This window comes from Hylobates moloch, unplaced genomic scaffold (genome assembly GCF_009828535.3).
Source record: "Hylobates moloch isolate HMO894 unplaced genomic scaffold, HMol_V3 SCAFFOLD_9, whole genome shotgun sequence".
Lineage (NCBI taxonomy): Eukaryota > Metazoa > Chordata > Mammalia > Primates > Hylobatidae > Hylobates > Hylobates moloch.
Window position 1 is genome coordinate 80,932,787 of NW_026652284.1, and position 23,021 is coordinate 80,955,807.

Sequence of the window (23,021 nt, forward strand, 5' to 3'; positions counted from 1 at the left end):
TAGTATTTATATATATATATAGCATTTAAGAACTTAATATATTTTTATATTTAAGAACTTAATATAATATATATATATATATATATATATATATATATATAGCATTTAAGAACTTAATATATTTTTGTTGTGGCTGTATGTTTACATTATTCTTTAGTGCATTTGCTTGACCCAAATTTTAATGATGTCTTCATAAACAGAGCACAAGTTTTATCTTTGAAAACATTACCTAAAGCTAACTAAGTTAACAATACATTTCTTTTTTCCCTCATTTCTTCTTACTAGGATAAAACTAGCACTATTTAATCTGCTTCTAGGGACCATCTGCCTTATTTATGGGGATCATTTGGTTACAGTTCTCTCCCCTTCTTCAGATTCTTTAAGATGATCAAAATCTTGGACTCGGAACCTGCCCTGCAAAATAGAGACCTCTGTGTCCTAGTCCGTACAAGCCTTCTATAAGTGCTATGTGTCAGTTTTGACTTTGTGTGTTTCCCTGGAAAACAAGGGAATGTTGCCATGGTACATTTATATGGTTTCCTTGAGCCACAAAATGACTTTAATCGACTGTACTTGTGAGGGGGCCCAGCACTCAGGATGAGTTCAAACACTGAACTGTCTGCTCTCTCTACCTCCCAGGTTCCGCTCTACCCAGAGCTTTGTAGATAAAATTCAAGATTAAAATGCAGACTATCCTTACAAAATCCTCTTGGAAACCCAATTTTCAAAATGAAAGGTCTGAACTTTTCATTCCAAGAGCCAAAATTAGTAAAAAAAAAAAAGAGTTTCTGGAACTAAAACGTGTTAAATATTTGGATAAAGCAATACAAAGGTACTGACTAATGTGCTGATTTTGCTAACCTCAGAGATAAATTATGGATTTCGATTCATGTGCAAACTTAAGATACATAGTGTGGTTGTTTTTCTTGAAAACTTTAAATAGATTACTACTTTCTCCATTTTACTGAGTTAACTCTTTAGCTACTCATTGTACAAGTATTTCCTGAATCAAGTAGCTTACATTTTTTTCATCCACATTTGAGAGCACTTCTCCCTTTTAATGAGGCTACTTCAGTTAACTACTTTTCTCTTTCTTCTTTTTAATACATACAATAATCTCAGCCTAAGAGGGTCCATCCTGCCTGAGAGGTTGGATTTTATTATACTACTCTTTTAAAAAGAGTTTCCTTGATTCTTTTATTGCTTTGATTTACTACTCTCTAGTACATTTTGAATTGTTCAATCACCAAGAGGCAGTGAATTTATTTTCCCTGGAAAAGGTACGTTCAGTTCTAGAAGAAAGAGAAATAATTACAAAACACAACTATTTTCTTAGAAAAAAGCTGGAAAGTCAAGTAAAGATCAATGTTAACTAAAGATGTCATCCATCCTCTTAGTCTAAATTTAAATGAAAACATTAGAAAAGTTTCCCAGCCAGACGCGGTGGCTCATCCCTGTAATCCCAGCACTTTGGGAGGCCGAGGCGGGCAGATCATGAGGTCAGGAGATCCTGACCATCCTGGCTAACATGGTGCAACCCCGTCTCTACTAAAAAAAAAAAATACAAAAAATCAGCTGGGCGTAGTGGCGGGCACCTGTAGCCCCAGGTACTCGGGAGGCTGAGGCAGGAGAATGGTGTGAACCCAGGAGGCGGAGCTTGCAGTGAGCTGAGATGCACCACTGCACTCCAGCCTGGGCGACAGAGCGAGACTCTATCTCAAAAAAAAAAAGAAAAGAAAAGAAAAGAAAAGTTTCCCAGTATTTTCTATTATATTTTAAAACATCAATATAATATTCTACAAAAGAATTAAGTTTATGAATGTCAACCAGCTACTGGTATTTCTTTCTTTCTTTCTTTCTTTTTTAAGATGGAGTCTCACTCTGTCACCCAGGCTGGAATGTAATGGTGTCATCTTGGCTCACTGCAGCCTCTGTCTTCTGGGATCAAGCAATTCTCCTGCCTCAGCCTCACCAGTAGCTGGGACTACAGGTGCACACCACCACGCCCAGCTAATTTTGTATATTTAGTGGAGGTGGGGGTTCACCATGTTGGCCAGGCTGGTCTCAAACTCCTGACCTCAAGTGATCCCCCCACTTGGCCTCCTGAAAGTGCTGGGATTACAGGCATGAGCCACCATGCCCGGCCCCAGGCATTGGTATTTCTAATCATTTAAAAAAAAATTGTATTGTATTGTTTGGGACATACTTGTATCATGATAATGACTAGGCAATTAAAACAGTTTAAAATCTAATTTTTTCACAGCCTTCTCGACAAACTTTTTGATGAGTTACTAGGCCTTTAATAAATATAATAATAAATAAACACTAGAACAATAAAGTTTAATTTTATATTGAGGAAAAAAAAATAGCCTTGAGAGTTTATTTTACTACTTCCCCCAACTGTTAAAGGCATTTTCATTTGGCACAATGGAAGTATCAAGAAGCTATGGATTCTTTCTAGAGATAAACTTATAATAAGATCATCCCCACTGTGTTAAAGACCCCCTCAAGACCCTGACTTGAAGATGTAGCTTCTATAATAAATCTGAAAGCCTCCATGTCAGAGAAGGCTGAAATAAAACAATACAAAATCGAGGGTTAGAATTCTCAGTAACCCGAAGATGACTTTTCATTGGAAAAATGACTTCAATTCTAAAGACAGGCTTCCTTCCGCCCTGTCTTTCTAAAGACAGGCCATCCTGACCACTGAGCTACCAGAGGGAAGAGGAGCTTGCTTCTGTGGTTTGGAGTCCTCCCTTTAGGACTAGACCTGCTGGCCCAGGGAGCTCATGAGTGTAGTTTGGTCTCCAACTGTTGGCTGATGGTGGGAACGTAAAGTGAAAAATATAAATAGATAAGAGCACTCACCATTTCTGGATTCTCAGCAGCCAGCTTTACCATCTTTTCTGAGATCATCTTTTTCAAGCAGCTACTCAGCAAAAAAGTCTAAGAAATGCAGGAATAAAGAACTCTTGTAACTGAAGAAATCTTCACTCTCTTTCTTCCCTCCTCACACCACAAAGCAGATTTTGACTCTGTCCTCCAATAACACACATTCGAGAATTTAGATTTCTTCGTTAACATCTAGAAGTTTTCATAAGATCCAATTAGCAAGTAACTATAAATTTTCTCAATTATGTGGATATATTTACAGCAAATTTTTTACAGAAATGAAAAATGACCAGGATCTCACTATTAACATTTTTCCTCTTAAAACTCACCCCCTTGCATCCCATGTTTTCTATTATTTTGTAAGCAGATCATGTTTTATGAGCAACAAACAATAAAAACTAATTATTATTATTATAATGAGATGAACTGATGATGGTCAATCCTATATTTAATTCTAGACATTGTATACATAATCATTGAGAGATCTCTATTGGGCATAAAAGGCCGGGCGCGGTGGCTCAAGCCTGTAATCCTAGCACTTTGGGAGGCCGAGGTGGGCGGATCACGACGTCAGGAGTTCGAGACCATCCTGGCCAACATAGTGAAACCCTGCCTCTACTAAAAATATTGGGCATAAAAGTAACTGGTTTGTTTGAAGGAATATATTAGCACCTTATTGCTTTTACTAAACTGAAAAAAAAGATTAGCTGTTTTTCTTCACTTCACTTTCTTATTTTTCTTTTTTTTTTTTTTCCTGAGACATAGTCTCACTCCATCACCCAGGCTGGAGTGCTGTGGCTGCGATCTTGGCTCACTGCAACCCCCACCTCCTTGGTTCAAGCAATTCTCCCGCCTCAGCCTGCCACCACGCCCAGCTAATTTTTTTGTATTTTTAATAGAGACGGGGTTTCATCATGTTGGCCAGGCTGGTCTCGAATTCCTGACCTCAAGTGATCCACCTGCCTCGCCTCCCAAAGTGTTGGGATTATAGGTGTGAGCCACCGTGCCTGGCCCACTTTCTTATTTTTCTAGTATCTTTAATCACTCATGTTCTAGACTGATAGTCACCTCCACTATCCTTCGTGGCTTAATCACCATTAGTGCCAAGACACTCACAGTTGTACAACTTGCTACACAAAAGCTGGGCTTCCTTATTCCAGGCTCTTCAATACTATGAGCAAAATTGAAGGTTCCCTGTGATTTTCCCATTTGCTCCTTTCCCACTAATCCTTTTTCTCTCTTGTCCTGCTCTTAATTCTTGGCTTGCTGTTTTCTCCTTTGGCCCTACTAAGGTTTGGGACAACTGCCAATCAAAGTTGAGGCTATAAGAACTTAGTGCAGGGCTGTGTTCAGGGGTGGTCAGGGGTTGGAGGGGAGGATGGAGAGGAGAAGGGAGGAGAGAGTGAGAGAAAGCACAGGCTGGGGTGGTAGCCAAGTAGGAAGTTCTTGGAGGGGAGAACACAGAAAGCAGAATTAGAGGGAAAATGGGCTACATATAGCTCTCAATGTCTTGCAGGGGTGTAGAGCATTATAGGAATCAATTTTATTTAAAAGGGAAAAGAGGGAAGAGAGAAAAAAGGGCTGACATCAATTTTTAAAAGAATTAACAGATGTGGCATTTGTGCAAACATTTTGATCTCCTAGTTTTGCTAAGAACTAGCCCTGTTTATATGTGCATATATGTAACCTATGCAAAACGAGATAATAAAATAAACAACAAAACCCTGAGCAAATGCAGCTAGGAAGGACGTTTAATAGTGTCCAATAAGATGCAGACCAATTCCATATTCCTATACAATGTACACAAGTACATAGGCCAGGACTCTGCTATAAACTGTCAGGTTTATTAAATATGAAAAGATTGAAAATGAATAAAAAATTTAAAAAAGACAAAGTAAAAGGATTGAGTTTTTTTTTTTTTTTTTTTTTTTTTAGACGGAGTCTTGCTCTGTCTGTCGCCCAGGCTAGAGCACAGTGGTGTAATCTTGGCTCACTGCAACCTTCGCCTCCCAGATTCATGGGATTCTCCTGCCTTAGCCTCCTGAGTAGCTGGGATTACAGGTGCCTGCCACCATGCCCAGATAATTTTTGTTCTTTTAGTAGAGATGGTGTTTCACCATGTTGGCCAGGCTGGTCTTAAGCTCCTGACCTAAAGTGATCTGCTGGCCTTGGCTTCCCAAAGTGCTGGGATTACAGGCATGAGCCACTGCGCCTGGCCAAGGATTCAGATTTCATTTAAAAGGTCTCAAAAAGATTTGGGCCCAAGCCCTCATTTGTATTTGCAAAGCACACAAGTCACATTTCTACCTTTTGCAAAAGTAGCCCTTGAGTATGTACAACTATTATATATCCATAAAAATTATAATGTTTTTAAAAAGTAGCCCTTGGGTGTACTTGAGTGTAAAACTCACACTCCAGGGGAAATAAGACCTTACTAGGAATCCTTTGAAAGAATGTTTATTGCACCTCTTTACTGTGGTTTAAACTCATTTGCTACTGACTAGATTTAAAAATCATAGTAAAATTTAACCACACTTAGCATTCTGAGGTTGGGAGGTAGTTTTACTACCCAAATCTCTCTGTCTCTCCAAATGACTGATAATCTTGCCTTAGCAAACCAGTCTACCATTTCCCTAAAGATGTTTCATATTTAAGATGTACCTAAGGACCCACTCCTTTAACCTAGAATTTTGGTTTAGTACTTCATGTTTTCAGAGGACTTTGATATAATGACTCAACTATACTAGAAGTAAAGAGTCAAAAGGGGCCTTGGCTTCTGAACCAGAATGTTCCATGGAACTTAGCTTGATCACCAGAGACTCAAGTTGAATATGACATCGATGCAAAGAGTACTTTACTATTTTGATTCCATTTCAGAACATCTACAATTTTGGTTCCAATTTGAAATGGCTTAATTTAGTAAAAAGGACTTTTCAATTGGATCTGGCATTTAGATTTTCTCTTTTTTAGCATTTCTACTCCAATTTTAGTTAAAAGCCTATGGTAGACATGGATAGTTGGCTACCCAACAGCCATTGCCCCTTCTTCTTTCCTAAGAGACACTGATTTTGTTTGGGACGATAACATGCTCACCCCCAGGCAATGGTTCATGCTTACTCTAAGCCAATCATAAATCCTGTTTCTCTTTGCTAGATGCTTGGTTCCCAGACTCCCTTGCAGCTAGGAGTGGTCATATGATCCAGTTCTGGCCATTGAAACATAATAGGAAGTCTATTGGGGGGTTTCTGGGGTAAAACTTTAGCTTTCCAGATAAGAGAGATATGGATTGAGCATCCCTAATCCAAAAGTCCAAAATGTGAAACTTTTTGAGCCACTTAAATGATGCCACGAGTGGGAAATTCCACACCTGATCTCCTGTGACTAGTAACAGTCAAAATCCAGGTGTACAGCACAGATTCTGTTGCTGTTGTTTCACAGGTTTCACAGCTGATACAGGTATTCTGGTGATGCTATTGTGCTGATTAGCTACCCTGAACACATAATTTTTCACTGCATTAATGGTATGTCATATTTTCTACTGTTGATTATTTATATGTGAATAAGTATAAGAAATGGATTGCTTATCAGTAGCATATAAACTCAGAGTCAGGAATGATGGTGATGCCCAACAACCACAGATGGTCCACATGGGTGGCTGAGGTAGTGACATCTTTGCTTTCTGATGGCTCAATGCCCACAAACTTTGTTCCATGCACAAATTTATTTAAAATGTCATATAAAATTACTTTCAGGCTATGTGTTTAAGGTGTATATGAAACATAATTGAATTTCATGTTTAGACTTGGGTCCCATCCTCAAGATATCTCATTATATACAGTTATACATCACTTAATGATGATGGGGGTATGTTCTGAGAAATGCATCATTAGGCAAGTTTGTCATTGTGCAAACAACATAGAGTGTAGTTACACAAACCTAGATGGTATAGCTTGCTATATACCTAAGCTAGATGATAGAGCCTCCCACTCTTAGGCTATAAACCTGTACAGTATGCTACTGTACTGAATAAATTCTGAGGCAATTGTAACACAATGATAAGTATGTGTATCGCCTAAACATAGAAAAGGTACTACAGGAAAAAGGTGAAACATTAAAAAAAACATAAAAAACTACAGTAAAAATACTGTATTATAATCTTATGGGACCACTGCCATATATACAGACTGTCATTGACCAAAATGTTATGTACCACATGAATGTATATGCAAATATTTCAAGATTTAAAAAAATCTGCAATTGGAAACAATTCTGGTGCTAAGCATGTGGGATAAGGGATACTCAACCAGTGGCTTTTTATCTGCTTGGAAAAGGTCAAGAGAATAATAGGGATGCCAATCATCTACCTTCAGTATTCTTATTAACTAAGATCATAAAAATCTGTATTGCCTAAGTCAGGGGTTGGCAAACAAGGCTAGGCCACCATCTGTTTCTGTAAATAAAGATTTATTGGAACATAGCCAGACCCGCTTGTTTACATATTGCCTATGGCTGCTTTTAACAGAGTTGAGCAGTTGCAACAGAGACTGTATGGATCTCAAATCCTAAAATATTTGCTATCTGGTCCTTTAAGAAAAAGTCTATGGACTCCTGGTCTAAGCCACTGTTGGTTGAATCTTCTATTACTTGGTAACTAAATTCATTTCTAACTGATACAAAGGCCATGGTGACTAGTAAAATAAAACAAAATATAAAACAAAATCAAAGGTATTACAGTCCCAAACGAGAGTGCATAGAACACTTTAGTGTCCTGCTCTAGTTGGGTTAGGGTCATGTGCTTCATCCACCCTAGCAAGCAAGACAGTATTTCAGCACAGAGGATGTTCAAGGTCTGCTCTGAGAACTCACCTGTTTGGTGTAAATAACAAACCACTGCCACCAACTATCCTCACTGTATTGAAATCTGAGCTCTAAGTTCTGGTTGAGAGTCCTCTGGGGCCCATCTGTATCCAGCAGAGTTCCCTAAAAAGGAAAATATTTTATATTTGATGTAAATTTAAATGCCCATTAATTTGCTGGGCGCAGTGGCTCACACCTGAAATCCCAGCCGAGGCGGGCGGATCGCCTGAGGTCAGGAGTTCAAGACCATCCTGGCCAACATGGTGAAACCCCATCTTTACTAAAAATACAAAAATTAGCCAGGCGTAGTGGCAGGCACCTGTAATCCCAGCTACTTTGGAGGCTGAGGCAGAAGAACCACTTGCACTAGAGAAGCAGAGGTTGCAGTGAGCCGAGATCATGCCATTGCACTCCAGCCTGGGCAACAAGAGTGAGACTTTGTCTCAAAAAAAAAAAAAAAAGCCCATTAATGTGTTGGGCAAAATATCAAAATGAGGGAGACTGTCCCTATTTCCAAGAAGGTATCAGTCTATGGAGGAGCCATGAAAGTAAATCACCACAGTTTGATATATTAATAGTTAAGTGTTAGGAAGGAAACACAGGTCTATGGAAGTAAATAGGAGGGGCACCTAACCCAGGCTAGGAGGGCAAAGGAAGACTTCCCGGAAGGGCAATCTGAGCAGAGGTAGAAACTACCCAAGTTTGTCATGGTGGTTTTATTTTGGTATTGTGTAGGGGAGGTGAGAGGTGATTTTTGAAAGAGGAAATATTATAGCAAGTGCAAATGTCCTGAGGCATGTTGGAGACACTACAAGGGGCTGTGCATATGGCTGCAGCACAGGCTCCAAGGCATGGAGGGTGATATGAGAAGAGGCTTAGGACCAGATCCTGAAAGCCTGGTAGGCAACATCTGTGATTTTTGCTTTGCAGCATCCGTCATTCTTTTTCCTAGTAATGGAGTCTCAAATACCCTTGGAAAAACCATCCCTCTTCCACTGTTGGCTATCTATGTAGGACTGTCAGGGAATGAAAAGTCAGAGGATGGCATATGACCAAATTTCAGGCCAAGTGGACAAGTAATTCTCTATGCTCCTCATGTTATTCCAGTCAGAGAGACCCAAATGGTAGGTCCTGATAGAGTTCCTATTTCTTAGAAAGCTTGAGCTCCTTTGGTTCCTAACTTTCTAAAGCCTCTGTATCCGTTTTTCCTTTGAATCTGAAGATTACTCCATATCCTTCCAATAAATCCCGTTTTCCACTAGAGTCCAATGTGTTGGTTTCTATTGCTTGCCAACAAAGAGCCCTAACTCTTACAGGTTTTATAAGCTAAGGATCCCTTCCTGCAGATTATATGCAGTACACAAAAAAGAAATAGGGAAAGAAAAAAGATATTTTTCCCCCCAGGGGGCAATAGACATTATCCTAAGGGCAACAGATTTTCTTTAAGAGGTTTCAGCTAGGTGTGGTAGCTCATGCCTGTAATCCCAGCACTTTGGGAGGCTGAGGCAAGAGAATCTCTTGAGCTCAGGAGTTCAAAACCAGCCTGGGCACCATAGCAAGACCTTATCTCCAAAAAACAGGAATTAGATTTATATTTTAGAAATATTGGTCTGGCAGCATCAGTTAAAACATGAATTGGAGACTGGGTGCAGTGGTTCATGCCTGTAATCCCAACAATTTGGGAGGCTGAGGCAGGCGGATCACTTGAGGTCAGGAGTTTGAGACCAGCCTGGCCAACATGGTGAAACCCCACCTCTACTAAAAATGCACAAAAAATTAGCTGGGTGTGGTGGCTGGTGCCTGTAATCCCAGCTACTTGGGAGGCTGAGGCAGGATAATCACTTGATCCTGGGAGGTGAAGGTTGCAGTGAGCCAAGATTGCGCCACTGCATTCCAGCCTGGACAACAGAGTAAGACTCCATCTCGAAAACAATAACAACAACAACAACAAAACATGAATTGGAAAACAGCTGTTTTCAGACACTGAACAACAGATAATGCAGTACTGTTAACCCAGAGAGAAGGAAAACCAAATGAAGTGAGACCCATAATTATCCCAGCTTGCCACCTGAAGAGGTTTCCAGGATATAACACAAAGACGGGGAACCCAAACAGAGCCCAGGGGTCTTAATGAGTGGAGGAGAAAGGGTAAAAGTTTCAAGAAGTTGAGATTGGAATTTGTGGTGCAGAATACCAAAGACTAGGGCTTTAAACACAGCAAGAGCTCTAGGGAGTTTTTGACAAACCTTTGGCTGAATAATGATCTATGCATGTACAGAGTAAACCTACATGAGGCTGGGGAAAGAACATCCAGAAAGCAGTAGGTTGGAAATTGCAGGAGCTCACAAACAAGGATGGAAAGAGTTCATGTTCCCATCGGCCAGAGCAGAGAGACAATAGACAAGATGTCAGGTAGAGCACTAAGAATGGTAGCTAAGGCATAAAGGGCTAAATTAGCCCTAGACTAAAGATTACTCTGCAACTTCATTAAGGCGGGCAGGCGCCTGTAGTCCTAGCTACTTCGGAGGCTGGGGCAGGAGAATGGCTTGAATCCGGGAGGGAGAGCTTGCAGTAAGCCAAGATCGTGCCACTGCACTCCAGCCTGGGTGACAGAGCGAGACTCTGTCTCGAAAAAAAAAAAAAAAAAAAGAAGAAAAAAAAAGAAAGCTTAAAAGCAAGCATCAAAAAAGTAAAACTGGCCAGGCATGGGGGCTCATGCCTGTAATCCCAGCACTTTGGGAAGGTGAGGCAGATGATTGCTTGAGACCAGGAGTTCAAGACCACCCTGGGAAACATAGCAAGACGCTGTTTCTACAAAAAATGAAAATTAGCTGGGCATAGGCACATGCTTGTAGTCCCAGCTACTTGGGAGGCTGAGGTAGGAGGATCTCTTGAGCCCACGGGGTTGAGGCTGCAGTGAGCCATAATTGTGCCACTGCACTCCAACCTGCGTAACAGAGTGAGACCTTGTCTCTTAAAAAAAAAAAAAAGTAAAGCCAATCCTAAGTAATTTAACTGCATGCCAGAATAAAATCTAATACTCTTTAAAGGAATTCAGTAAAATGCAACATTCAACAATGTAAAATTCGCAATGTTTAGCATACCACAAAAAATTATCTGACATGCATAGGAGGAGGAAAATATGATCTGAAAACAGTAGAAAAATCAATCAATAGTGCATACTCAATGCCAGGTGATAAAAACAAACAAACAAACAAAAAGTAAAAAGAAAAAAGTATCAGTCAGTAGAATTCGATCCAGAAATGACAGAGATGATGGAATTAGTAGCAAAAATATTGAAACTGCTATTTAAAGTATGTTCCATACACTCAGGAATTTGGAGAAAAATAGAAGCATGATAAGGAGAGAAATGGAAGATATAAAAAAGATCTAAACAGAACTTCTAGAGATGAAAAATACAACACTAGAAGTAAAAATGCACTGGATGGGATAAATAGCAATGTTAGACATTACAGAAGAAAATATCAATAATCTTAAAGCTATAGCAATAGAAACAACCCCAAATAAAGCAGAGAGAGAAAAAATACTGAGATAAATAAAATCACATGGGATACCATGTCATATCTATCTACTAGGCTGGCTATAATAAAAAATTAATAACAAGTACTGGCAAGGATGAGGAGAAATCAAAACCCTCCACTGCTGCTGGGGATATAAAATGGTGCAGCCACTTTGGAAACTAGGCTGGCAGTTCCTCAAAAAGTTAAACACAGAATTATCATTTGATCCAATGATAATTCTACTCCTAGGTATATACTTAAGAGACATAAAAACATATGTCTACACAAAAGCTTGTGCACAAATGTTCATAGCAGCATAATTCATAACAGGAAAATATAGAAGCAACCCAGATGTCTATCAGTGGATGAATGGGTAGAATGTGCTGTAACCATAAAGTGGAATATTATTTGTCCATAAAAAATAGTAAAGTACTGATGATACATGCTACAAGAATGAACCTTGGAAACATGCTAAGTAAAAAGCTAGTCACAAGGATCACATGTTATATGATTCCATTAATATAAAATATCCAGAATAGGCAAATCTATTCTATAGACACAGAAAGTAGATTAGTGGTTTTTTAGGGCTGGGGGGATAGGAAGGTGACAACTAAAGGGCATGGGGCTTCTTTTTCAGGTGATAAAGTGTTCTAAAATTGATTGTGGTGATGGCTGCACAACTCTGTGAATATACTAAATGCCATACCATTGAATTGTATACTTTATATGGGTGAATTGTATGGTATGTGAATTATATCTCAATAAAGCTGTTACAGAGAAAGACACATGTGATATTGGTGGGGGAATATACACATAGATCAGCCAAACAGAACAGAGAACCTAGAAACAGACCCATGCAAACATGCCCAACTGATTTTTGACAAAGGTATAAAAATAACTCAATTGAGGACAGACAGTCATTTCAACAAATGGTGCTGGAGCAACTGGACCTCCAGATGCAAACAAACAAAAGGTTGGGGGTGGGGGATAACCACCTTATTTTTATTTTATTTTATTTTATGTTTTTTGAGACAGGGTCTTGCTCTGTCTCCCAGGCTGGAGTGCAGTGGCGTGATCTCAGCTCACTGCAACTTCCCCCGCCCGGACTCAAGAGATTCTCCTGCCTCAGCCTCCCAAATAGCTGGGATTACAAGTGTGCACCACCACGCCCAGCTAATTTTTGTAGTTTTAGTAGAGACAGAGTTTCTCCATGTTGGCCAGGCTGGTCTCAGACTCCTGACTTCAAGCGATCTGCCCACCTCGGCCTCCCAAAGTGCTGGGATTATAGGCATGAGCCACTGCACCTGGCCTGATAACCCTATCCTAAGTGTCATGTTCCATACAAAAATTAACTGGAAATGGATCATCAACTGACATGTAAAACCCCTAACTCTAAAACTTTTAGGAAAAAAAAATAGAAAAACTTCAGCATCTGTAACAGGATTTATCAAAGAGTTCTTGGACTTGACAGCAAAAGCACAATGCAAAAAAGGAAAACTGATGAATTAGATTTAATCAAAATTAAAAATTTTTGAGCTGCAAAAGACCTTATTTAAGATAGGATGAAAAACTATAGAGTGGGCCAGGTGTGGTGTCTCACACCTGTAATCCCAGCACTTTGGGAGGCCAAGGCGGGCAGATTGTTTGAGGTCAGGAGTTTGAGAGCAGCCAGAACAACATGGTGAAACTTCATCTCTACTAAAAATACAAAAAGTTAGCCAGGCCTGGTGGCACATGCCTGTCATCCCAGCTACTTGGGAGGCTGAGGCAGGAGAATCCCTTGAACCTGGGAGGTGGAGGCTGCAGTGAGCTGAGATTGCACCACTGCACTCCAGCCTGGGTGACAGAGCAAGACTCTGTCTCAAAACAAAAACAAAGAAACAAACAAATGACAACAATAACAACAACAAAACCGAAACTATCGAGTAAGAGAAAATAATTGGAAACCACATGGCCAACAAAGAACAGGTATTTAGAATACATAAAGAACTCTCAACACTCAACAGTAAAAAGCCAAACAATCCAATTCAAAAATGGGCAAAAGATATGAGAAGACATTTTACCAAAGAAGATATACAGATGGCAAATAAGCACATGAAGATATTCGGCATCATAAGCCATAGTGAAATGCAAACTTAAGTCACAATGAAATATCTTTACACATATATTAGAATGACTACAATAAAAAAAATAGTGACAACACCAAATGCTGGTGAGAATGCAGAAAACTGGTTCACTCATACATTGCTGGTGGGAATGTAAAATGATATAGCCATTCTCAAAAACAATTTGGCAGTTTCTTTAAAAAGTAAACATTCGGCCGGGTGCGGTGGTTCACACCTGTAATCCCAGCACTTTGGGAGGCTGAGGCAGGCGGATCACGAGGTCAGGAGATCGAGCCCATCCTGGCTAACACGGTGAAACCCCGTCTCTACTAAAAATACAAAAAATTAGCCGGGTGTGGTGGTGGGCACCTGTGGTCCCAGCTACTCGGGAGGCTGAGGCAGGAGAATGGCCTGAACCCAGGAGGCGGAGCTTGCAGTGAGCCAAGATCGCGCCACTGCACTCCAGCCTGGGCGACAGAGCAAGACTCCGTCTCAAAAAAAAAAAAAAAAAAAAAGTAAACATGCAATTACCGTATGACCCAGCAATTGCACTCCTGGTCATTTATTCCAGAAAAATGAAGATTCATGGTCAGACAAATACCCGTATGTGAAGATTTATAGCAGCTCTATTCATAATAGCTAAAAACTAGAAACAACCAGCGGTTCTTCAATGAGTAAATGGTTAAGCAAACTTCGGCACGTCCAGACCATGGACTGCTGCTCAACAATAAAAAGAGACAAACTACTGATATAGTCAGCAACCTGGATGAACTTCCAACAAATTATGCAGAGCAAAAACGAGCCAATCCCTAAGGCAATTGATATTTATAGAATGTTCTACCCAAAACGGAAGGCGCATTCTTTTGAGATACATGTGAAACATTTATCAAGATAGATCAAATTTGGGGCCACAAAACACGTTTCCATATGTTTCAAAGGGCTAAGATCATACAATATATTTTCTCTGACCTCCAGGAGGAAAGAGTGGTGTAGGGAGAAGGGTTAGGAAACTGTTCAACCCATCCACATAGGGCATGTTGAGAGCAAGCTGTGAGTGCGGAGATAGAGGGAACTTTTTTTTTTTTTTTTTTTTTTGAGACAGGGTCTCACTGTTGCCTAGGTTGGAGTGCAGTGGCGTAATCTCAGCTCACTGCAGCCTCTGCCTCCCAAGCTCAAGGGATCCTCCCACCTCAGCCTCCCCAGTAGCTGGGACCACAGGTGCACACCACCATGCCTGGCTTATTTTTTATTTTTATTTTTTTATTTTTTTTTTTCTGAGACGGAGTCTCCCTCTGTCGCCCAGGCTGGAGTGCAGTGGCGCAATCTCGGCTCACTGCAAGCTCCGCCTCCCAGGTTCATGCCTGGCTTATTTTTATATTAGTTTGTAGAGATGGGATTTTGCCATGTTGCCTGGGCTGGTAAGGGAGACTTTTGAGGGACAACAAAGTATAGAAAGGATAGGCCTCCATTAGCACTTAAATGTGTAGGGTCAGAGAAAGAGAAAAGTCAGAGATAATTTCAAGATTTCTGGTTTGGCAATTAGGGTGTGGTAGTGGAAGTTCCCTTGACCAAGCAGAGAACACAGGCAGAAGAACCCCATGAAAGGCATAAGGAGGAAAAGACATGTCTGCTTTGGGGAAAGGCTGTGTTTGAGATGTCTGTGAGACACCCGGTTGAAGGTATCAGAGGTAGAAAAAACTGGGCCTTTGAGAAGGGTCTGGGCATTGATTTCAGAGAATATGTAGAGGAATGATGCTAGAATGCAATGCCAGAAACACCAGAATTTCAGGAATGCTCAGAGGGAGAAGTGGCCTACAAAAGTAGGGGAGAAAGGAGAGAGATTTTTGAGAAGTAAGAAATGGTTGACAGTATAGAATGCCACAGAGAGGTCAAGTATGAGCCCAGCTAAAAAATCCCCAGGGATTTCATGGATTTAACAAGTGGGTGTCATGCTCTGATAGCTTTTGTCCTCTATTAGTTAACCTCAGTTTCCTGTGTAAAGAGGAGAACACCACTTAGCTCACTGGGGTCTTATAGGCTGAATTAAATAATAGATCAGACAGTGCAGCGCAGCCCCTGGTACAAAGTGGGCACTCAATAAATCTAATAAGGGTTTCTCTTGGGAGGAGCTGGCAATGCAAGCATGATGCCAAGGTGTTGTAAGAAGAGCCCTGCCAGTCAGTGCCAGTCTTGAAGGGTAGAGACCTTGTCAACACTGAGCATGTAGTAAGTGCTCAATAAATGGTAGCTGTTATTTCCATCTGCTGTTATTACTACAGCCATCCTTCAAGCAGTAGGGAGGCCTGCTGTTGGGAAGGTGGAAAGATCAATGTCTCTGCTTCTCCGGGTGGGGAACGTGCATCAGACTACAGATAGGTTTTACCACTAGGTGATATTTAATGTGGCTTAGATGTCACTCCACTCAAGGTACAGATTCAAATGGCAAACCTGTCTCCCTAGTGTCAACTTTGTCATCCAAGGGTACTAGGATTTTTAAGTCATAGGCAAAGCAAGGTGCCAAGATACTCACAAGGAAAGTGACCTGCCAGCACTTCACCCTGCTCATCTGGAAAACGATGTCCTGGGTCTGGCTGTCAGGCAGGGTGATGCAGCAGCTGATCTCATTATTGCCAACAGAAAGAACAGCTCCAGAGCCTGGTTCTGGGTAGTCACAGGTACAAGGATCCAGCTGCAGGTATCCATAGTGCTGTACCTCCCGGGCCAGCTCCAAAAACTGCTCCAAAGAGGGTGATGTTGGGAGAGGGGAGGCAAGAGGAAGCAAAAGACCACTTGAAACAGATGAAAACCTCATGTCAGAAGCTACTGCCATTCTAGGATAATACATGGAACTGAGTCACAATGCAAGCTCCTTTTCTTGATCGTACAAATGGAGATAATGCCCCTGGTGCTCACCAGAAGCCCAGGGGAGATTCATGGAGTGTCCTTCCAGGGAGGGGACCATTCCTGCCTCTTTCACCATTGTGTCCCTGCCCCTGTTATGGTGCTTGGTACACAGTGGAAATGAAAATATTCCATGAGTAAATGAAGAATGAAGAAAAGAGTCCATAAAATGCATGAACAGATATGATTCTGTCTCAGCAGATTATAATAGCAAGTAAACAAAAAAGTGTACGTTGGCTTTTTTTTTTTTTCTTTAGACAGAGTCTCGTTCTATCACCCAGGCTGGCGTGCTGCGTCACGATCTTGGCTCACTGCAACCTCCGACTCCCTGGTTCAAGTGATTATCCTGCCTCAGCCTCCCAAGTAGCTGGGATTACAGGCACATGCCACCACACCCAGCTAATTTTTGTATTTTTAGTGGAGACAGGGTTTCACCATGTTGGCCAGGATGGTCTCGATCTTCTGACCTTGTCGTGATCCGCCTGCCTCAGCCTCCCAAAGTGCTGGGATTACAGACGTGACCACTGTGCCTGGCCTAAAATGTTGGCTTTTAAAAAACTAAGTTAGATCTATGTAGGGAGAAAAGTAGTTCATTTCTACAGGCTGCTTTATATGATGGTGGTATTAATTGCCAGAGAAAGAGATTTTAGAAATGGCAATGCGGGCATGAGCTGGTCTGCTTTCTACATAGAATTCCGGAGAGCTCCCAGTTGCCCAGGGAAGACTTTTAAAATTTAGCTTTGCCCTCTGCTTCTGAAGTGATCTAAGAACTGAGGACAGTTGCAGTCACACCACTGATCAAGGCATCCTGTCACATTAATGTCTATCCAGGGCTTTTCATTTTATTAATGATTGCATTTAAATAAGCTGGTATAGGTTTGGTGACCTCCATTCTGTTCTTCCAGCTTTCGCTATGGGCTTGGCCTAATGGTATGTGAGATGTGCATGCAGAGAACAGAGTTCCCACTTTAGCACATGTTTAAATCAGAAAGAAGACTACCTAGTGACAACCTGTGATCCTTTCTTGAAGCAAGGTAACTCACACCTCCTTTACAAGGACTCCGGAGGTGTTCTCTGATAAAGTGAAACAGGCCGAGACAGGAGCAGTAAGGGACAGCTGACTCCTGATCTCATGCTGGCAGGAGTATTCAAAGCCACTGTCCCATCCAGCCACATGTGCCAGCTCATTGTGCTATGGTCCAGGCTTCAGCTTGGGAGATGCATCAAGGTGCTGGGCTTCAGTTGGGTCAGTGAGAAACATCAGAAAGGACAGGTTGCAAGTACATGGTACTTGTGCAGTGATTGGGGGCAGGAGCTGAGTCATCTTGTCACAGAGCAGACAGAGAGTAGTGTCATGCTTTTGCTACGACACTTTCTAACTGATATGGTATAAATTTATAATTGTTTATCTTATTATTTGATAACACTTCTTTAAAATTGTAATAATCTCTTGGCTGCAATGAGCTAAAAGAAAGTGCTTGTTTAATTAAAAGTGAAGCTCTATTTTGCAAGAAAGTTGATGAGTAAGTAACTTATGTAAAATGCCTGTTGGCATTTGACATTCAATAAAAGGGTGTTGTGATTTTACTAACTACACGAACACCAGAGGACAGAATTCTACAAGGATTCTCTACCTGAAAATTAGTTAAGATTGTACCTAAAAAGACAATTTAACATACACAGCTGCAGAAAGTATGTTTATATTAATATATTTTCATTTTGATCAGGGACTGGTAAACTTTTATGTAAAGAACTATCTAGTAAATATTTATAGCTATACAGACATATGGTCCCTGTTGCAACTACTTACCTCTGCCACTGCAACACAAAAGCAGCCTTAGACAATACATGAATGAATGAGTATAACTGTGTGCCAATAAAACTTTATTTATAAAAAAAGTGGCCCATGGACCACAGCCTTTCTCTGATTTAGATCAAATGACTCTTTTTTAAGTTAATTTCACTCATTTCAAGTTTTCTTGTACATAAAGTATAGTTGTTAATGTGTTTGCTCCATTAGCAGAAGAACTTCACAAACAAATAATGTTGGTTACATATCAGTACATGCAGATGCTTTGAGAGAAAGTAAATTTCAACAATAATTAATTTTTTTCATTCAATTTATGTACTCAAAGCAAAGCTTTTTAAAAATAGCATTATTACAAATAGTATGGTAAATTCAGATAAAATGTTTATCATAGAAGATAAAATTTATTTTGTGGAAAAACTACAAATACATATTTTGGCAGGGCATGGTAAGAACAATGTTCTTACTAAATTAAGAGGTTTATAGGGCAGATATGTAATGAAGACTTGGTTGTGGTATACACAGTTTGTAATCGCATCTAAAGTAACAGCAATATTCTATCCATCAAAATAGAAGCTGCACTTGTCAAAATTTACAAACACACAGAGAAAATGAGCTCCTTTTTTTTTTTTTTTTTTGACAAAGCTGAGGTAGAACACTGGGCCAGCGGCGGGCGGGGGGCGGGGGGGGATACTAAATTGTGGCACTATGTGCCTTTCCTTTTTCTTTTTTTGCAGTTCATTAATAAAAATCTCAAAGTGTCTGAGCCTTTGAAGAATTATTTTCTGTTACATATAAATGAGTCCTCTAAATTTTGGTTGTATTTCATTCAAAAATCAGTGTTGCAGTTGTGAACATTGGCAAAGTCAAAAGAATTTTTAAAAAGACAACACAACAAAACAGAGGCCATTTCTTCTGTTAAAATACGTATTGTCTGTCAGATACATTCACTGCTTGGGGGCAGGAGGTATGTGAGTTGGTAACACCTTTATGGAAACTTTAAAAACAAATGTTTAGAAATATATCCTAAGGAATAATAGAACACATACTCAAAGAAAGAGGATGTTGGCTGCAATGTTCAGGGACTTCAGCCAGGAACTGTACCAGGTGCTGTGAATACACAGAGTATGTATAAATTAGACACAGCCCTGGGCCTCATGGCTCTTGCTGCCAAAGTGATTTACAGCAGCAAGAGCTGGAAACAACCTGACTTCCAATAATAGAAAAGTGGTTAGACAAATGATAATATAACCATAAAATGGAATACTCTGTAGTCACTAAAAATAATGTGGAAGATCTATATTAATTAACTTAGCAGAGGACTCACAATATACCATCTGTGTTTTTTTTAGAATCTTTAAACAATAAGCCTTTGCTAATTCTGTACTCAGAACAATCAATGAAGATATTCTCATTTTTTAAAAAAGACCCCCCCTTTTAGTGCTTGGTAGGGTTATAAGTTACAGAAACAGTTCAATTCTAATATGTTTCTTTAATTCCCTTTCAAGGGATTTCTCTTGGAGCAATATTTGATTCACCTTTGTTTGATTGTCTTCTTTCTGGAAAGCTTCTAATTTCTGCCTCTGCGCCTGTGTGGGTTTGGCCCATCCTTTTTCAATGTCCTGTATTGCCTTAAAATAACATAAGTTGTAAAATTAGCAGTCTTAGCAGAAATTAATCAATCTGACAAAAACATACTCTTGTATGAAGGGATATAAAAACAAACCCAAGTGGATATATATTTAGGGATTTAGCATGTTATAAGCCTTATTTTTTAAATTAGTAAGAAGAGATTGTTCAACAGCTTGGGGACAATTGGCAACACTTGGCAAAAAAGAAAATAAAATTAGCTCTTTCCCCACACCACCCAATCAAATAAATTCCAGGTAAAGATTTAAATGTAAAAGACCATAAAAGAATCAGGAAAAAAATGAAGGTAAATATTTTTATCTGACATTGAGGTAGGGAATATCTTTTTTAAGATACAGAAACAAAATGTCATAATGAAGAAATAGTCATATATAATTATGTGAAAACATAAAACTTCTGTACATGAAAACCACCAAGAACAAAACTAAGAATCAAATGGAAAAACAAGGAAAATGATTGCATCATATATATCAAACGGTTAATATTTATATAAAGCAATAGGAAAAATGTAAGCATCACCAAAAGGAAAATGGACAACAGCTATGTATTGGCAATTGACAAAATGGAGTTCCAAATAATAAGTATATTTGAATCATAAACATAGATATTGGAAAAAATATATTGATAAGGCCATTACTGCTATTGTTTATAACAATGAAACATTTTCAACTTGATAGTGGCAAACACATGTATAGTGCTTACTATGTGTCAGGCAATGTTCTAATTGATTCAGAACAAAAGGCAATCCTTACAGCCACCCTGTGATGTAGGTACTGTTATGAAATGCCCCAAAATAGGTAATTGAGTTTGGCTATAACTAAATAATGGGCTATGCTATCATTAAAAATTATACAGAATATTTAACAACATGGGAAATGTGTGTAATGTACATGAAAAATATCAAATTGCCAAGTAAGAGTCTAGTAGCAGACCCTAATTTTTATAAAGCAACAACAAAAAAATATAAAACAACAAAAAACCCTCATATGGATACTTACGAGTCAAGGAAATGGATGTGAAAATACATGAAATGTATATGAAATAAATACACCCAAAGAGTTAATTAATAGTTTATATATCTGGTTGATTTAAGATGTGGGGTGTCATCTACTTTCATTTTTGAACTCTTCCATATTTACAAACTTTTTATAAGATAAAAACTAATTTTACATTAAAAAAATTAAACCTGAATATATTGTTGGGTCCTGTCTGGTCAGCCTAGGGTAACCACCATCAGCAAGTGTTCCCAAACTCCCAATTCCTAATGGGGTTCTTGGTTGCCTCCTAATCCACTGCAGGCTTCAGCAGAACGACACTGGGCTCAAAGGCAGAAATCACCTGGAAGGCAACGGCCCCCTGTGGAAGCGCGTCAGGATTGTGGTGAAGCAACATGAAATGTGGAAGTAACAAAGCCTGTTGTCTCAGCCTATCCTCCCTGGGCTAGGCACCTTTTCCTGTGCTCTTTCTCTCTCCTCTCAGCACCCAGCTCCCTTCCCCTTTAGCCAGTCTGGCCCCGAGGAGGCCGTGGAATCAGCTGTCCACCTCCTCAGCCGCACACACTCGGCCTGTGCTGCTCTGACTTGTCATGACAGGGCAGAATTGGCCATTGTCCCTCAGTTAGGCTGTCAACCCCTAAGGGAAGACCCCACGCCCATCGTCTCAGTGTGCCTTGCCCAGTGTCCTACATACGGCAATGCCCAGCAATTCTTTGCCAATTATCAGGCACTTATTTTCACCTTAGTCTGAATATAAGCCTATCTGTTACATCCCTCAGTGATATTGGCAGGCTACGCTTTATCTCCCAGAGAAGAATGAAAAGCTGAATGCGCCTTAAATATTGCTGTTTAGGCTGGGGGAAAAGGACATGGGATTTAGAGAGGAGAAGAAAAATAACTAATATTTGTCGAAAACTTGTTTTAGATCGATTTTGTCATTGACTTTTTCCCAACTACAGTGGTCCCCCTTATCCTCAGGGGATACTATCCAAGACTCCCAGGAGGGATGCCTGGTACTATCATGGATAATACCAAACTCTATATATACTGTTTTTTCCTGCATCTACATACCTGTGATAAAGTTTAATTTATAAATTAGGCACAGTAAGAGATGAACAACAATAACTAATAAGAAAATAGAACAAGTATAACAATATGCCAGCATCACCACTCTTGCACTTTAGGGCCATTAAGTAAAACTGGGGCCTTGGACACAAGTGTTGGGATACCAGGACAGTGATAACTGAGATCACTACTAAGTGACTGATGGGTGGATGATGCAGACAGCACGAATAAACTGGACAAAGAGATGATTCATGTTCCGGGCCAGCAAGACATTTCATCATACTACTTAGAATGGCGTGCAATTTAAAACTTATGAATTGTTTATTTCTGAAATTTTTTCACTTAATATTTTCAGACCATGCTTGACCACAGGTAACTGAAACCACAGATAGCAAGACCAAGGATGAGGGGGGCCTACTCTATTCTGTGCGGAGGAACAATACCACCATTTTACGGATGAGTAAACTGAGGTTCAGAGAGGTTATGATGTTCAAGATGACCCAGTGAGTAAGTGGCAGGAGTTAGAACAAACCCAGGTCTGGACACTACACCAAGCCCTCCTTCCCTTGCCCAAGCCACTGAATTCTTACCAGGTAGGCAGCTACCCACCCCAAGGCTTTCTCCGTGTCGCCAATTCTTCATCAAACCAAACCTACAGACCATACAAGAAAGCATGGGTGTGAAGAACTAAACGCTGCCTTCTTTCCTGAATTGTACTTGATGGTAGAGCCCAGTAAGTGCTGTTAGTACAGGGGAACAATATCAAAAAGAAGGGATGGCTGTGTAAAGATAAACAGGAGTCACAGCAGTAAGTACTAACCCAAGACATGTCATTCACCATCAGAGTAACTGGATCCTCAGACACAGAGATGCAGATGTCTTACAGCAAAGGTAACGTAACTGTTTTGTTTCATTACCTTTTTTTTTTTTTTTTTTTTTTGAGACAGAGTTTTGCTCCTGTTGCCCAGGCTGGAGTGCAATGGTGCAATCTCAGCTCACTGCAACCTCCGCCTCCTGGGTTCAAGTGATTCTCCTGTTTCAGCCTCCCAAGTAGCTGGGATTACAGGCGTGCATCACCATGCCCAGCTAATTTTTTTGTCTTTTTAGTAGAGATGGGGTTTCACCATGTTGATCAGGCTGGTCTCAAACTCCTGACCTCAGATACCTCGGATGATTGGCCTGCCTTGGCCTCCCAAAGTTCTGGGATTACAGGCATGAACCACCACAC

General features: G+C 40.2%; 1 protein-coding gene across 2 annotated transcripts in view; it reads right to left on the bottom strand.

The window, feature by feature from the left end:
- Positions 1-23,021, bottom strand: part of SNX31 (sorting nexin 31) — an 82,603-nt gene that overhangs the window by 8,779 nt on the left and 50,803 nt on the right. For both annotated transcript variants that reach the window (XM_032758479.2, XM_032758478.1), the window contains 4 exons: positions 19,622-19,714; positions 15,906-16,109; positions 7,759-7,872; positions 2,869-2,946 (listed from right to left, as the gene is read on the bottom strand). In XM_032758479.2, coding sequence (XP_032614370.1) covers positions 2,869-2,946; positions 7,759-7,872; positions 15,906-16,109; positions 19,622-19,714 — 489 coding nt within the window. The remainder of the gene's footprint in view (positions 1-2,868; positions 2,947-7,758; positions 7,873-15,905; positions 16,110-19,621; positions 19,715-23,021) is intronic.